Below are 18,165 nucleotides of genomic sequence, written 5' to 3'. Positions count from 1 at the left end.
CTCATTGTCTACTAGTTCTAGAAACTAGTAGAGTGGCAAAACAGTTATAAAAGTTTGAATATTTTGCTTAACTGCCTTACTTCTTTTGAAGACTTACATAAAAAGCATAATAATTCTTTTTTCCGAATCTTTTCTTTACATCCTTTTTACAGTCCAACTCAGAAGTAACAGCAAAACTGTCTCGAAGATATAATTAAATAAAACAGAAAACATAGATTTTAAAAAATTACACAAGTTAAAAAATGATCAAAATGCCGACCTTTTATTGTAGGATTCGGCGCTTTTACAATAAAACATTGATAAAACTTTTCAAATATCTACCGTGTCTTGTAGCCATAACATTTAACTGCTTGAAGCCCTGTGGTGGTCCTTTCGGGTAGTCATAATTATTTGCATAAACAACATGAATTTCTAAACATTATATAATGTTTAAAAATTCTAATTCCGTTCATTCAGTTTCCTAATTTTTGGACCCCCTCGAGATGCCATCGAGCCAGCGTTAATCCGGCATTGTAAATACAGTAATTCATAACGCATGTTGTCATTCAAAGAGGATTTCTGAATCGGAGGAAAATACAATTGGCCTATGTTTTTATACATTTAATGCGTTTAGTAAAGCATGAGAAAATTTAGTCTATATATTTTAATAACTATAGGTCATATGTGTATATTAGTAATTATTAACGCAGAATAATAATTATTAAGTTTTAAGTTTTATATAGAATATAATCAAGAATGCTATTATTAGATCGTCCTCTATAAATCCCATTTCGCAATATAGAAAATATCGAGTTTCATCGTATAAATCATCAAGATTTTCTTACATTTTTTCTTTTTAAATCAGCCAAAACTTTTTAATTGCTGTTTGCACGTTGTATCGATTTCGAAATATTTATTATTAAATAGTAAATTATAAAACTGTAAAGATGTTTAAATAAAAACTTCTCTACCAGATGGCACCATATAAATACATCAGACAATTCGGTTAACATTATTTACTAAATTAATTTAATTTCTTAACCGATTTATATGTCTTAAATATAGAATTAAATATTTTCAAAATAAATGTAGCCCGAATAATTATATTTGTAAAATTTTACTTTTGTGTATAAATGTGTATGGCATATCAGGCAAGATTTCGTTTATAATCACATCACTAGATGGCGACAGTAACGAAAGCATGTTTAATGTGAATTTCTTAAAAATAAAATAGCAATTTTTCAATATAAGTTTTAAACTAAATTTTTTTTAATATATTTTGACTAATAATTTTCGTTAATTTTCAATTAATATTAATTAATTGATTAAATCGATTAAAGATGATATTACACGATGAGGATGAAGCAAAACATAAAAGTTGATTTTGGGTAAAAAATAAAATGCAAATTTCAAGGAAAAATTGGGCGTTGCATTTTTACGAAATAACAAATCAAACGAATGCCAATTTACTCACATAGATTGCTTTTTCGTATAATTTTACATCTGAATATTGGTATGTATACACACACAGACATATACATATATATGTGTGTGTGTGTTATTTCACATAATTTTCAACTAAACGAGTTCCTTACGAATTGGCAGACGACCAGAATCTGTAAAATAGAGTTAAAATTAAGATACTATGATTAAAAATATAATGGAAAATTTGCTAATATTGTATATTAATCGCCATCTATTGATTAAAATCTAAATGACATTTTTACTTTATTCAACGTTTATTACACTTAAATATATAAATTAATTCCTTTCCTTTTTCCTGTTTTCTTTAAATGATTCTTTAAAAGAAAAGAAGAAAGGAAAAAACAAAATACAGAAGGAAATATACTTGTGTCATACATGAGTAATCGTAATATGATGTGTATGTGTTGTAAGCTTCAAAATATGAAATCAAACCACTTGATTCAATACGGGATTAAAACTTATAACAATAATAAAACAATCTATTAATTTACTGCTATTCGTTTTGCTGAAACAATATTCAATTGCTATATCAGTCTTTTTCATCTCATCATTAATATTAAACAATGCATTTCGCTTGTATGAATATCCCCTAATTTAAATTAATAAAAAATTTCTCTTTTAAGAAGATAAGTTTATTATTCGAGTTTATATAATAAATATTATTTAGAAGAAATAAAGAATATAGAAATAAATTGTGTAAAACTGCCATTTTTGGCACATTCAGACAGTTTTATATATAATAACATTCTTACCCCATGAAATTCGAGTAATTTTGCTTTCATAGAGAGAATCTTTCTTCTATAATTCAAAAATTATGAGCGTGTTGGCAATGTTCCTTTTCTATTTTACATAAAACCGATAACGATATGCGTTGTTAGCAAGCAATTCTAGATTATGGTGTTGGACTATATTTTTAAGAATAAGCTATATTTGTCTACTGATAATTTATTTATATAGTCAGATTGATTATACGCTAGACTACAGATAATTATAGCAAACTAAAAAACAACCTTTCTGAAAAAGTCGACTGTTTTCGATGCATTTATTCGAATTTTTCTTAGATTTTTTTCCAAAGAGTGTTCTATATAAAAAAGAAATATCACAAAAAGATAATTTAAAATTTAAAGATATAAAAACTTCTAAAAATGCAATATTATATACTTAATATAATATATCTTTTCTGGGTTAATAAAGATAATCGAGTAATGTAATTTAATAAAATTATTAAATGAATAGAAATACGAGGGGGAAAAAATGTTAATCGAAACTAGTTCTGGCAAGAAACCAAAACTGTTTTTCGATCCATTTTAAAAAATATAATAAAAATGCATTACTTAAAGACTGCATTTGTTAACTGTTTCCAGTTTAGTTTTTATTTTTGGCGTATAATTCGGGATTCGAAGTTTAATCTTTCTTTTAAAGCAAATATAAGAAAAAATTGAGTCGATATACGAAGATGTTAAAACAATAGGGACATTTTCACCCGTTTTTGAAGGGCGTCCACTTGTCGCAACGCATTAAGAATGAATTGCATAAAGACACGCTTTGGCATTGTTTACATTAGAGTTCATTGTTTCCTCAGCGTATCCATTAATGGAAATGCTCCTTTTCTATAATTAAAAGCACTTTCTAAATTTAATCAAACCTTTATCCGTTTTAATCTAATCCGAGTTTTAAGATTGGCTTGCACTTTTGTCCAACTCTATAAATAGCTTAAATTAATTGAAAACTAATGGATCCGAGTTGGTTTTTAACGGGGGATAGTCTCAGACCCGACTTTGCACTTCGACACCTCCAGGTGCAATTATCGGTACCTAAATGTATCTTCGGTAAAGTAAACACCGAAAATAACATTTTAGAAAACAAAAATACCAAGTAGAACTCCGAATATTCTTTAATTGGATTGTCGCTGAAAAGCGGGACGACAATAGAATTAAATGAATCCATTTATACACGCCTTCGTCGAGGATTATACAAGTTTAAATTGAGTTATTTAATTTATTAAGTTTGAATAATTTAGTTTTGAAAATAAATATGTCGTTCGGGGGTTTTGCGAGTGTTTGTAGAGCGCAGAGTTGTTTTATCATCACACCTTGTGTCTTCCGCATAACACGCTTTCGACAATAGACAGTCGAGCGGCTAGGAAGAATAGCAGATGTCAAGCAGCTATGACAAAACCTAACAAACACATGGAAAGTGTCAGACCGTATCGGGGTCACAGTGGTCAACCTTCACCTGAGACTTCTCTTTTGTCAGCCAGGTTTAACGTCTTCCGTCACAACACCTTTAAAATATCCGCTGCAAAGTAAAAGAAAAAAATCTATTCTGTTATTTTTAGCTTACAAAATTTAAATTTAAATCATTAAAAGCGTTCGATAGATTTTTCTTCCCAGGAAGGTTGACGTCACGGTCGAGTTAAAAATAGAACGACGTTCGAGTCGCCTTCGCCATGTGGGATAGAAAACTTCACTTTTAAGGCAGAAATGTTGGTAGCTGCAAGTCTGTGTTAATTCAGATCTAATGGCCATTACATGTGTATAATTATCGGAAAGAAAAAGTGTTTAATATCGTTTAGTGAGTGTCCCGTTCCTGATTTACATCACTTACATCATTCTTAAAGTCTTTTATAGTAAACAGTAATTAAGAATGTCTACTGGTCGATTATTCCTTGGATATAGGCCAGGAAATTGCAAGTCTGCCCAGTCCGCAACTGACCTCATTTCTAAGAGAACTTTTAGTTAAGAAGCTTCTATTAGTCTGGTCGACTAAACAATATCCGATATCTTACTTCAATTACTTTCCAAGGAAAATCTTCATTTGTTTTATATCTCATTAGCGTAAAGGGGTGCCATTTCATTTTTATCCCTTCTGCCGCCGTGACGTCACCGAGACACTCGTCACATGGACGTGACGTAATCAGTCGTCGCCGTAGATTTATAGGAACTGTCCGAGTCATTGACCTCCGTTTGGACACAGTTAACGGTGTCAAATGCCTGTATAACGGCCCCTTCCATCTGCCTGAATTTTTGTAATGCTCGGAAGCCCGACGATTTTACCAAAGACCCTAATGCTTCCTTTGTAAAATGCTTAAAATATGGAAGACACGCCGTTAATTATCACACGCGCGTTTCGTGACTGGAGGACATCGTTTAGAGACTCCGCCACTACCGAATTTGTCTAGAAAACCGATGCACCTACCTATCTTAAGCAAAATTAGTAGGTTACGCGAATATTTAAATGTTGGGTGGAAAAAGGTTAACAGTTATTGACCCGCGAGAATATGCAAAACATTATGAAAGGAGTAGTTAAAACGCATCGATTCTCCTGTTTACGCTGACTCTTGCACTGTTGTAAAGAAAGAATACCTGGCAAAAGGTTGTCATGCTGCCGTGCAATTCACTTAATAGACTAGAAATGTTGCATCCAGGTTGCGTGTGTCGGAGCAACGTATGGATATAAATGTCTACAGCCTTGTTTGCTTTAGTAGCGTATTGGCAACAAAAACATAAAAGATGCGCCGATACACGTGATTATTATTACTATTTACAGTCGACATACGTTAACAACCGATATACATATACGGTGATTTATGTGCATGTAAAACTTTCGGTCATTCGCCGTATATTCTGTATGTTAGCATAACTCTTGTAGTTGCTATGAGACGTAACGGAGATGAGTATACAACAAGCAATGTCTTGCTAATTTGTCAGGATGTGGTTGAACTGATTCACGTCCAACCTCCTACACTTCCTTAACTTTAACTTCAATTAGGACTGTCAAGTTAAAACGACGTTAACGATTTCATTTGTGAAAATTCTCTAACAAAAAGAGTCGCGTTTTATGGCCATGTCAAGTCCGTAAGAGGGGAAAAATAATACGCCTGTTAGAACTTGTGTTTAACCATCCGAGACGGAATTAAAGTACTTTTGCTCCACCCGAAAAGAGGCGTACCTTTCTCCACCACCATTTTTCCCGGTCAGTTCGTCCTTGAGACGAGCAGAAACAAGAGTGAGATCGGTCCGGTACCACAGCCACACATACAACGGACCTTTAATAGAATGGTCAAGGTCTGCTATTTGTAAGGATGCGGTGCTCAACACCATAATGTATATTGCCATTTGGTGGCGTCCAGCTTACGCCAACTGCCGCCAGTCGTCGCACTTCAAGACAGACGACGAGTGTCCAGAGATTACGTACTCCGTGTAACCGGTGCAGCACTGTGTCGAGCTATGACGCGTCAGCAGCCTGGGGCACAGCGTCAAGCCGTCACGGCTGTTGTGTTACTATGTGCCGCACTACTGCAGGCGGCCGTCCTGCCCGTCGACACAGGTCATGGATTAACCGATACTTTGCTCATAAACACGTGTCCCCACTGTATCACTGTAGGTGACCGTCAACTGGCCAACCGCCTGAAAGTCGAAGCAATCAAACAGCAAATTTTATCCAAGTTGAGCCTTCGGGAGAAGCCAAACATCACTGCCCCCGTGTCACGGGAAGTAGCTCTAGAAGCCCTGAGGCGGATAGGCTTACAGTCCATGCTGCCTCCGGAACATTCCATCCTAAGAGACGACGCAGATGTCAACGGCGGCAACCTCGGTCGAGACGACTATTACGGGAGAACATCCGAAATAATCGCTTTTGCTGAGCCAGGTGAGTCAAAATCCTCCGTAACGCTAACTCTAGTCACGTATCGACGTAACACTCGTAACTCGACACATAGGTAAACGACTCGCGACGCTTCCTGTATCGTAATTGCAGTCTATAAGTAAGTGACATTTGCTCCTTTCGTGCTATTTTTAAACAACCAAAAACGAATCAACTGTATCTAAATTAATTATGAAAATAAAAGCAATAATAAGTTGGTAGAATGATTCGGTTATGTCTCGTTCTGTATGTAGGTCATTTAAAAAGCGACAGACGAGGAAATAAAGATAGCACCATAAACATTGCAACCTGTCCCAAATATCGAATACAATACAGCACCTCTTTTCAGGTATGTGTCTGACAATCGGATTAGGTACTCAGTCAGTCGAACCACACCCAATTATTAACATCATGTCAAAGAACTTTCTACTGATTTTTCTTTCTCTCACCGCCACATTAACCAGTTTGCGATAAAAACGGCGGCTAGACGGACTATAAAGATGTCTGCAATTAAAACACTCGCTGATGTCTGAGGAATGACAACCTGGAAAGCATACCAATGGATGCTGATACGGGATAAGGCATAATACGAAAATGCTACGGTGATTATGGTTATTTATAGACAACGACGACAAAAAATCCTCTAGAATCTCATAAATCTCTTGCTTGAAAACAGTAGAAAGAAAATTGACACATTTAAGACAACGTCGTTAGTTAAAAAAGAGGTCATGTAGCCCTGCTTTATGAATATTACAACTTATCTTCTAATAATATTGTTTTCTTTTAAAATTCAGTTAAGTCAATTTGATCTTTCCAGTCAAAATTACCCGGAAGTTAAGAGTCTGGTTTACGATCCGCCCAAGAATTTAAAATATTAAAAATAAATAATGTTTTGGATTTTTTTGTAATTTCAGGTTTGACAGCAATCAGAAATTGCCAAGTTTTATAGAAAGTTTTCCGTAAAAGATCATTTCTAGTTCGATATACTTTAAAATTATCTTTTTTGACGCACCCATTAATTAACTAATTTATTAAAGGCCGTTAGCTGGCACTTCCAGAAAGTGTCAATGTTCCTCCACTTGAAAAATAAATGGATTCTAAGAGTTAAACTGAATTAATAGTTAAAAAGAAAAGTTTATAATATGCAAAATTTTAAAATATACGTTAAATCAATGGTTTAAATAAAATGCTTTTTCGTCTGAAAATCATTCAAGGTTAATATATTATGAAAAAATTAGACTACTTGGGCGTGCTTTGTTGAGTAAATAGAATGGGCGGTTATTTGTAAAACTAAGTAAAATTCTACGACGAATTTAACTCGTCACTAGTTTTAAAAGTTGTTATCATCTCTGTTAGAAGTTTCTAATTGATGTTAACTGTCGAGAATAATGCGTATTGTGGTCGTTAAGAGAAGGGAAACGATAAAGATTTAAAGAGCAATCGGTAGGTCGTGTTCGATATTTAAGAAAAGCTGAGGGGCAAATCCTTAGAGGAGGAGAAATTTTAAGAGGCCACGTATGTGTCAATGACCACTACTCAAATGAGTAGACGACGTGTCGAGAGAATATTTGAATATTGTCTGCTACTAATTTATCGTATAAATTGTATACTAAGATGAACTTTTTTATATCGACCATCGAAAGCTTTCTCGTGTATTCGTCTACAGACGAAGTCTACATCATCTTCGGATGTTTTAGAAAATATCTTTTTGGCATAAGTCCAATTTCTACTGGCCTTTTACCACGCGAGTTGCAGCCATACACTTCGCCCAAATGGATACATTGAAATAATCACAAATATATCCTTTTTATGATGAAAAGCTTTCTTTTGAAAAATTTCCCACTTTTCTCTTAGTTTAAGAAAAAAACTGTAAATACATGAAAAAGTTTATACATCCTCCTAACAATGTGGAACGAAAATTAAATTAACTCTCCCATACAATGTCATGGCAGCACTTACGAAATCGCCGTGAAGAGTACTTCCAGTTTTTGTTAAAGATAATGGGTGTGATATTTTTTATATATTCTACAAACGTTTGATGGCAAATATGATGTGTTACAGTCGAAAACCTGAGTGAAGTGCTTAACATTTGCAGTTTTTGAAACGATTAATCTGTGGAAATAAATTTAGACTTTTATCTCTTTATAAACTGGAAACTTTTTTAATTATCGTGACAAAGAACAAAATATACTTAGAGAAATCGGGCATCCAACCCACTGACGAATTTCTTTGATAAGTTTCTAGAAAATAAAATATTTGTTATTAATCTTATATATTATGTATTGAAAATGAATGTAATGCACGTTTTTAACATTTCAGGTTCGAGTCTAAACGGCCACGTGCTGCTCGACTTCTATCACCCTCACGAGCACGTCCACCGACTGCGAGTGACAGCGGCCACCCTGTGGATTCAACTTCGATATTCGTCGTCGAGTCAAACTCGTCGTTCGCGACAGACGTTGAGAGAACCTCCGGTCACATTATATGTCTTTCGTGTGCCCGTTACTAACGTGAGTAGTGCGGCCAACCCGGATGGTTCTCTACCTTACAAGATGTTGACCTCGCACAAGGTAACACACGCGGGATGGAGGAGAATCGACATGGGAGATGCGGTTCAGCGATGGTTTTCCAGTTCAAATCACGAAAAGTTGACTTTGTTAGTCGATTGCGGTGGTTGCGAACGACGTTTGGAATTGGTGCTCTTCAACGAAACACTGCTGTCGAACAATTCGACTTTTAAACACATACCCAAGAGGTTAAGACATTCTGGGGGTCATAATCTACGACCGTTTCTCGCAATTACTACAGAAATGATACGTCAGAGACGTGCTCGACGACACGCGGTCACTTGCGACTCACAAACGACTCAGTGCTGTAAACAAACATTGTATGTCAATTTCCGAGAGTTGGGATGGGCGGACTGGATCATCGCTCCCAAAGGTTATTATGCTAACTATTGTATGGGAGACTGTGCCAGCACCAGACGTCCACCTGATACGTTCGTAAGTTTCCATACGCACATCCTGGAAGAATACCGTAATCGAAACCCTTATGCTTCCATTACACCCTGCTGTGCCCCTACGAAACTTTCTCCTATGTCACTCATCTACTTCGATCCCGATATGAATATAATCAAGACTGATCTTCCGAAAATGATCGTGGATGAGTGTGGATGTACGTAACCTATAAGAGATATTGAGGAGCCGAATTCGTCATCCGGTGACACTCGAGATCTTGCTTCGAGCAGCCACCTTTGGCATCTTGCTGGTTTTTGAAGCATTCTGGTGACGAGTGGTGAATAGGAAAAGTCGACTCGATGGTATGAGACGCCAATCGTCCCATTTTGTACCATAGACAGAGAAAGAAGGTGTTGTAATAAAAATGTTCATGGCGAGGTTGACTTTTTCTATTATTCGCGAAACGATTACTATTAAAGTTAAATTTTATGAGTAATGTTCTTCATAGAATAATTACTTTCAAAATGAGAACTAATCATATAACAGACAGACGACAGGACAAGCCAAGCGCCACTCGACTAGTTTTCCATTAATGTAATTATTACACGACTACATGTATATATATTAGTCCTCGTCTGTACTGAATAACTTTATCGTCGTGCTAGACAATAACAACTCCATTTGTTTATTATAATTGGCTAGATGGCTTATAATTGCCATAAAAAATAAGTATCGGGACAGAAGCAAATTCTGCGCACTTCGATCAATCGTTACGAACGTCGTAAGGGCAAAGTTAGTCAGAAAAACAAACATAATCGCGGACCCGGAACCACCAAGGTCTGGCTGTACTGCTAGGGTGGTCCATCGCGACCTGTTCACCGTCGTTTTTAACTAGATGACCTCGTCAGGAAAGTCTTCGCTTGACGAGAACACACCTATTTTGACTCCAAGGCCTCGAAGACTTAAAGATTATGCTAATGAAGAACACAAAAACGGCATATAGTTAACGACTGGCCACTCCTTCTCTTGTTAAAATAATGTTTTCGTGTCCGTAAGCGTCTCAAATGTCCAGTCTGTGTTCAGTCGTCTAGCCAATGTCTGGCACGTCCTGGCTGAAAGCCAGATAATCTCTCACGTGTGAAAGGTTGAGAAAAATCGGCGTTTGTAAATAGTTTTCAAATCTGCTTTTTACATACAGCTTAACAATTTCGGTAAAAGAATGAAAAGGCACACCAAAGTCACTCGGGATAGCGTTCGAATTATTTTTTATTTTTTTTTAAAGAACACGGTTAATGGTTTAAAAGGGTAATTGTTAGTGGCATTTTTAATTTAATTCGTCGAAAATATCAGAGTCGTACATAAACATTTTAACAGATGGACTAAAAAGGAAAGAGATGATCACTTTTGGCGCTAATCTTTGGTTTAATAACGATTCGTAGGTCAAAAATGTATCACTGTGGCATTCATCCAACTGTTTCAGGGACAAATTACACTGACAAAAGAATAGAAACGACGAATGAACTGACATACGTCTCATTTTTAATTCTTGGTCCGTAGTTCGCAATCCCAGAGAGAGCGCCACATGGGCGCCACATAACACGTGGAAAAGTGACCATCGTCTCCACCCTTGTCATTCGTCGACTGGGGTCCGCCTAAACTTTTACTTTTTTCATATCTAGTTCTAGACGTTTCGCTCTATTTGTATGAGTTTGGTGTGTTCAAAAGACCTTGTACTTGATGCTCCATCTTAGCTTTCTTTTAATACTTATTCTAAACCCATTACAAAACATACTACTTTCAACTGCGATTTTTCTTGCTCTCGGCTATATCATTCCGGAAATAAGAATATTTTAAAAACAAGACTATTATTATTCAGAATAAAGTCACGAATCACGCAATATTACGTAAAAATGAATGAATAGTTGAAAAAAGACTAAACAGATGAAAGCATCATAAAAAAAAAATACAAAATTTGATCTTTTTAAAATATTCGAGTACAGTACATTCATTTACAGAAAAACGAATAAAATCAACCATTAATAATATATACAGGCTTATATATGTGTGTGTATAGTGTGCTTCTTTGTGTTTGTGTTTATTTTTAAAAAATACATACATATTTTAATAAATACATAAATAAATATTTTTATTTCTCTAATTACAATAAAAATTCATTACTAATAAAATAAAAAAATACATAAAAGCATATACTATTAAGTATAATACAATCTTCAATGGATATCAAATAGATGAAGCATTTAAAAGTTGTAATACGAAAAATTTTAATGATTTTTTAATCAAAATATGGTCTACAAATCAACCAAAATCTCAAATATAATAACCATATAAATAGGAATAAATTCTAATTATGCCATCTACACTTTAAAACATTATAAATTACTTTTATAATAGAAAATTAAACCATAAATTTACAAATAAATAAAAAAGTTACCCTTTAATTCGTACCAAATTATTACACAATACGGAAAGAACAATTTTTTTTCTTCGAAATACAATATAAAATAAAAAAATTTAGGTCGAGGACTTGACTAAATGATCTTTCAAACGATATTGGTTAAGGCATTATTAAGCATTAAGATGTTTCACACGGGATTATTTTTATTTTTACTACTTTTATCCACGAAAAAATGCTTAATAAATAATCGAAAAGCATTTTGAAAGAAAATCAAAATCAGTAATTTAATAAATTTTAAAAATTCATCAACCTAATTACCAGTTACTTAGCGTAATATAATTTTTCCCTTTTCCCTTTTACGTTGTGTTATATTTAAATAAAAGGCAATGAGAACCAAAAATTCGTTTAAAATGTTTCAAGACTAAAATTTCTTGAATCTGAAGAATTCCGAGGAATCTTCCACAAATGAATTTACTTGAAAATGTTACTCGAATAACTTATTTAATGGCACATAAAAATTCCCAACGGAAATCTGTACATACCAGAAATGTATGATGTAATTGTTACGCGATAACTAGGAATTTCGAGCGAAAAAAGGACGTAAACTTTTATTTACCAGTATATTTCTTTATAATAAACTTTTGCGTTAGATTGAAAACATTATATAATGATACTTGCAGCGCATATCTTCGCCTCCATGCAAGTTAGCGTCCTCTACAGGGGTATACAACTAAACTGATGAAAACAACTAACGTTCCTTCTCGTCTATGAAAAATAAACTTCTACTAGAATCTTATTTAAAGAAAAAGAAAAATATCCAATCAATTATTTCTAAATTTATCGAGGAAGTTAGAAATTACATATTTATTCAGGACTTTACCGTACTTATTTCTTATTATATGACACCTACTAGATTAACTTCAAAAGTTGTTTGAATGTGAATAAATTAAGTCACTTGAATTATTTTATTATAAATAAGGAAAAGTAAATAAGACATGTAATTAAATACAGAAAGTTTAAAGATAATTTTTTAAAATATATTATCGGATCGATAAAACTTTTGCTTTGATTTTATTAAAAAAAAAACTTTAAAAGGTTATAATTTGTTGAAATTCTTATTATTAAATAATTAGTTGATTTTTATACTTTCATTCAGATAAGTCTAGACATGGAGTCTAGTTCTTATTCTTACATTTCTTTTCTCTCTCGTATCACTTTCTTTTGGAGTATATAACAAAACACGCCACATTTTCGGGGCGTAAAATAATCCTTCGAGGGGTCATCGTTCCGACTGAAAAGCATTAGTTTGCGTGCTGTTGGCAGAATTGTGTTTAAGTTTTTCCTTGAAAGCATAGCTTTTAAATTAAAATTTTCAACAATTACCTTATAATTTACAAATTAATTATCAGTTTAAATGAAAATAATTGTTAGTAATATATTCCTGTTTCTGTAAATAATTTAATTAACTTTGAATAAACAAGAATATTATTAACATTAACAGAAACTCTTCTCTTGTACCCTTTTCTTCTCTTAATCATTGACACTTTCGGAATTTTTTTAAAAGTTCGAAACGCTTCTTTAAATAAAATATCGATTAATATAAATTACATTAAAGTTTTCATTTAAAAATTTCAAATGGTTGTATGTTCAGATATTTATTTTAAATTAATAAGTGTTTTTATTTGTATTTATAACAAACGATAGATGGCATTACTTTATAAAGAAATTTAAATATTGCTTTGTAATCTTAGAATATGACAAAAGAAATCAATGCATAAAAATAGAATTATAATGCATTTAGACAAAATAAAACTGCTAAGAAAACAGTAAATAAATAAATTTTTTTTGATGGAAATAGAACCGATATTAAATTATATGGACGTTAATTCTATTAGATATTTTGGCGAAAATATGATATATTTATATACTTTAACTCAAAGTTTTTATTGGTTGTGTTATCAGAAAATTTAAAAAATGTCCCGTTTAACATTGAAAAAATACAAAATACTTTTTTAGAATTATGATTATGAATTTTACAGTCAAGCGCATCGTAATTAGTTACATTACATATGATAAAATTTCAAGTTTATCTGATATCTTCAGATTTATTTATAAATTTGGAAACGCATACGAGGCAGAAAAGTATAAGAAACAAATAGTAATACCGATCTCTCCGTTCTCTCTATTTAAATACTGGAAAATAGAGCATCTCTCATTCATCATCGTTCACTATGACCCACTATCGGCGCCACTAGGTCATAGTACGACAGAGTATCGATCGTTGTTGCGAGGCGCCAGACCAAATGTCGTTCCCTCCCTTCGAATAACTAGGGAAATAATCTTATTTCTCTAATAACCTTTTCCTATATATTCAAATTAAGTTAGGTCAGCAAACTGATCAGGAAATAATTTCCCACCCTTTCAAGTTTCGCGCGACTTCTTTTGCTTAACTTATTACTCTTTTCAATCATTATACAGTCTAATTTTTTACCAAAGTAAGAAGTAAAGAGGAAATAAGAATTTCGTTTTTATCAGAAAAAAAAGGAAAAAGTATATATTCAGAAAAAACTAAAGTAGTTCCGTAAAGAATTAATGAATAATAGTGTTTCCTAATATTCGACTTACCGTTTAATTATAATTAAGTTTCAAGAACTCGCCCAACAAATACGGAAATTAATCGTATCCTAGGCTTTATTCCGTTATGATAAACATTAAAAATATACCTTTATTATGTATGAGACACATTATGGAAACTACTAAAACTTTCAAAAACTAAACAAATAATAATTAAAACTATTAAAATAAAAACTTTAGTTCCAGTACAGCTATATCAAGCCAGATATAGAAATCTAGAATGGTCATTTGGTCCTGGCCTCGGATTTAGAGGATCCCAAAATTTGATCTTGTATATACGCTAATATAAAACAATACTTCTTGTAATAAGAATGTAAATAGAAAAATAGAAAAAAAATGAATATTCTATAAAATAAATAATAATATATTTCTATTAAAAATGATAAATATTTAGCATAACTTTTAAAATCAGGTTGTTTATTGAAGCTTAAAATAGCATATAAAAAGCAAAAGACTTCATAAATTATATAAATAATTCGGAAGAGCAATTGGATAAAATTTAAAATAAACTTCGTTTATAGTTGAATGTAAAGAGCTATTTTTGTTTAGGAGTTTAGGAGATTTATTGAAAACAACTTCATTAAAAGTTATGAAGAATAAAATGTAAGTTATTTATATATAACTTATGTATGTTGTACATGTAAGGCTTATTTAAACTTATTAAAAACAATATTTATGACTTTCAATTTGAAAAGCTTTCCGAAAATTATTTTATTCTTACCAAATCGTGCAAATAAAAAAAAACAGTAAATAAATAAGCTTATACTAAAAGCTAACTTTAATAGAGGAACAGATATTTTCTTTTTGATAACGTGATATATAAGTTATAAATTTTATTGAAATATTATAGAAAAATACGATTTATGTCGTCACGATTTGTAGATACGTTATGTCTACGAATTTAAAAAAAGAAAAAAAAAATTATGAATAAGCCGATTCTATGAAAATGGTCTAGCCACGTTTAAGTATGTTACTATTTTTATGAATAATTGACTGCCACGGGAAATGTATTATAACACTATGATTCTTTTTGCAATGATTGAATGATTGATAGGTTAAATAAGTCAATTAAATATAAAGAAAGTGAACAAAGAGATAGAAAAAAATCTGAAGTGAATAAACCACATTTTTTTCTATCACGCTCATTGCCACTGATATTTTTTAAATTTACCTATTTAATCTATATAAAAAAAACTGTACATAGAATTTGATAATGATTATAATTAAATACAGCCAATTTTAATTAATGATTTTCTGATTATTCCCTATAAAGAAAAAAAAAATGCTAATAAATATAACATGCAATTATTTCATTTAAAATGCTCTAAATAGGCTCTATATCCTGTGGTGCAATTACTTTACACGTAAAACAATTTTCTAAGAAAAATTTATAGAAAAAAAATCAGGGGTAATTAAAATTTTTAATTTAAAAAAAATAAATCTTCATTATTAAATTAAAATTTTCACATATGACGAGAAAAAAACATCAATATTCAATTTGCATAAGTATATTATTGCTATTAATTACATTTAACTATAAATCAATATGAATAAAAGAAGAAGAATTATCCAATTAATTCATTATTAACTTATAGAAGAGGCACATTATTTATTTTTGCTATTCCTTTTATAAAATATTAGTTTAGTCAATTTTGACCTTAATAACACGTCAATAACATTAAAATACAACGTATATTTCCTGATCGTTGAATAATCGAATATTGATATATCAATAATATATTATGAAGTAATCGAAGTTTATAGTTAAAGCAAAAGTTAAAAATAGAAATGAAAAAGTATCCCAGATATTTCGATCTGTTTTAATTAATCTGCAAGTTAGGAGAAGGAAAGGTTTTTCTGATAATTTGAATCGTCACATAAATTAATTTAGATTTAATTATTAAAATTAATGATGTTATTCGCGTTAATATGAAAGTCAAGGCTATTAGTGGGTAGATATTGGACCCTTTGAACACAGTTTTTCCAGTCAAAGGTTAGCAACTGTGTATCAAACATGAAACGAAATCAACACGATACGTTTTTATTTTTCATTTAACGTCAAAATAGTTTTCTAAGATTTCTGTTTAATTTAATTACTGATTTAACTCTTTACTCATTGCGTAACGTAAAGGAAAACTTTTTTTCTTTTTCAATTTCATGCTTAGAGTCTATCACATTTTAAATTTGGAAATTAATTACACAAAATTTTCAAGCTGCTAAAAATACAAGAAAAATTACTTGGATAATTTAAATAAATACGTTTATAATATAATATTATTTAAAAGAAAATGATAAACTATAATAGAAAGAAAGCATTAATATTTTGGATTAAAATATTAATTGCTGTTTCGTCCAACAGATGGCAATATGTTACTTTAATACTTAAGATCGATGTTATTTTAATATAGGATCATCTTTAAACTAATTTTTTATTCGTGTTAGAAATATTTAAACTCATTCAAAAATCATGTAACAATTCTTTGCATTGTTATTTCTAATTTAAATATGAGGAAAAATAACTAGGAAGCATCCGTAAATATTTAAGTATAGCATTTCAACAATGCTTATTTCTTTTTATAAAGTATTTACATATAAAACTATTAGAACTTTAAAATACATTTCCTTTATATATTAACATATAGGAATAGGATTTATAAAAGTGTTAAAGTGTTAAATAAATTTTAAAACCAATATTCTATGCATTATGCACTAGCTCACTATTTGATATATATAATGCTTATTATAATTGTATATTAATATGATAATGTTATAATTTCATTATAGCATTATATTATTAGTATACATTTATAATTATACAATTATAAATCCATTATAATTCATTCAAAATTGAATTATAACTTCATGTTTAATGTCATCTAGGTTAACATTATTTAAAGCATTACTCAATTTGTTATATTTATTTAATGTGCCACTAAAAGATATATTGAAAAGAATTATAATTATAATTACAACCAATTTTTAAAATTCTACTTGTTGAACATGCAAAACTTATCTAAAATTATATTTATGTATAAATTGATGATTAAATATTGAAAGTTGTAATAGTTTGTTCAGAATTTACATCAAAAGTATTTAATATATGTCAAATTAATAGTAAAAATATGTTTTTGTAATAAATGTATTAAAAATTATACATATGTGTGTATTTCATATACATGTAAATACTGTATATGCATATATTAATTAATATTATAATATGTATATAGAACTATATTTTATGTATATCTATTTATATATTGTATACATAAATTTCAAAATTTATTATTAATAATATTTTTTTAAAATAATGGCAAGTTATACATAAATTTTACAGTATACAAAATATATTCAGTTTTAATTTTTTTTTTTCTTTTTAAATATTAAGTGCATAGAAAACAATAGATAACTGAATTTTATAGGATTAAATATATCAGTTTCATACATTAACCGGATAATTATATAATAAATAAGTTATCAAACGTATTAATAAATTTAATAAATGCAAAATTTTAATACTGAAATTGATCTACAGATGGCAGCAACGACAGATATCCTTATTTTATATTATTGGCTAGCTCATGCGTTAAACTCTTTTGTTTAATTTCCATCACATCCGTTTCGAGAGGATAATAATTAATGATATTTTTCCTTTGGTTAATTAATAATGCATCAGATGTTTGGAGGCAGAGAATTGTGGCAAACACCTGGCAGATACAGTCAGGTAAAGAGAATAGGAACATCTGGAAAAGCGTTAGAAAGCCTTACATAAATAGTAAAATGGTAAACAAAGGAAAAAAAATCTCAAAAGACACTTTGTCAGTTGTTTTATTTCTCACTAAACATTACATGTATCTCAAGCACAATTATGAATATCCTTAGGATAAAGTTTTGATTAATGCGGGTACTGCAGATGCATTAAAAATGTATTTTTATCTTTAGAAATTTAGAAATGAAAAACCTCATAGGTTCAATTAGAAAAGAGAAAAGATTCTGGGATTTATGTATCACCAACAAATATCATGTGGTTGTGCGTTCATATATAAATATATA

General features: G+C 31.0%; 1 protein-coding gene across 1 annotated transcript; it reads left to right on the top strand.

Moving 5' to 3' along the window:
* The first annotated feature begins 5,291 nt into the window (after nt 1-5,291).
* LOC111624580 (inhibin beta B chain-like) lies at nt 5,292-9,750 on the top strand. Its single transcript, XM_023367474.1, has 2 exons — nt 5,292-6,114; nt 8,428-9,750. Exons 1-2 carry the CDS (start codon nt 5,694-5,696, stop codon nt 9,288-9,290), a joined length of 1,284 nt encoding a protein of 427 aa, XP_023223242.1. The 5' UTR covers nt 5,292-5,693; the 3' UTR covers nt 9,291-9,750.
* Nucleotides 9,751-18,165: the final 8,415 nt, after the last annotated feature.

The sequence above is a fragment of the Centruroides sculpturatus genome, unplaced genomic scaffold, assembly GCF_000671375.1.
Source record: "Centruroides sculpturatus isolate CEXI.00-Female unplaced genomic scaffold, Cexi_2.0 scaffold15, whole genome shotgun sequence".
Classification (NCBI taxonomy): domain Eukaryota; kingdom Metazoa; phylum Arthropoda; class Arachnida; order Scorpiones; family Buthidae; genus Centruroides; species Centruroides sculpturatus.
Note: the sequence above shows the minus strand (reverse complement) of the source record. Positions and strands in the feature narration are given on the sequence as shown.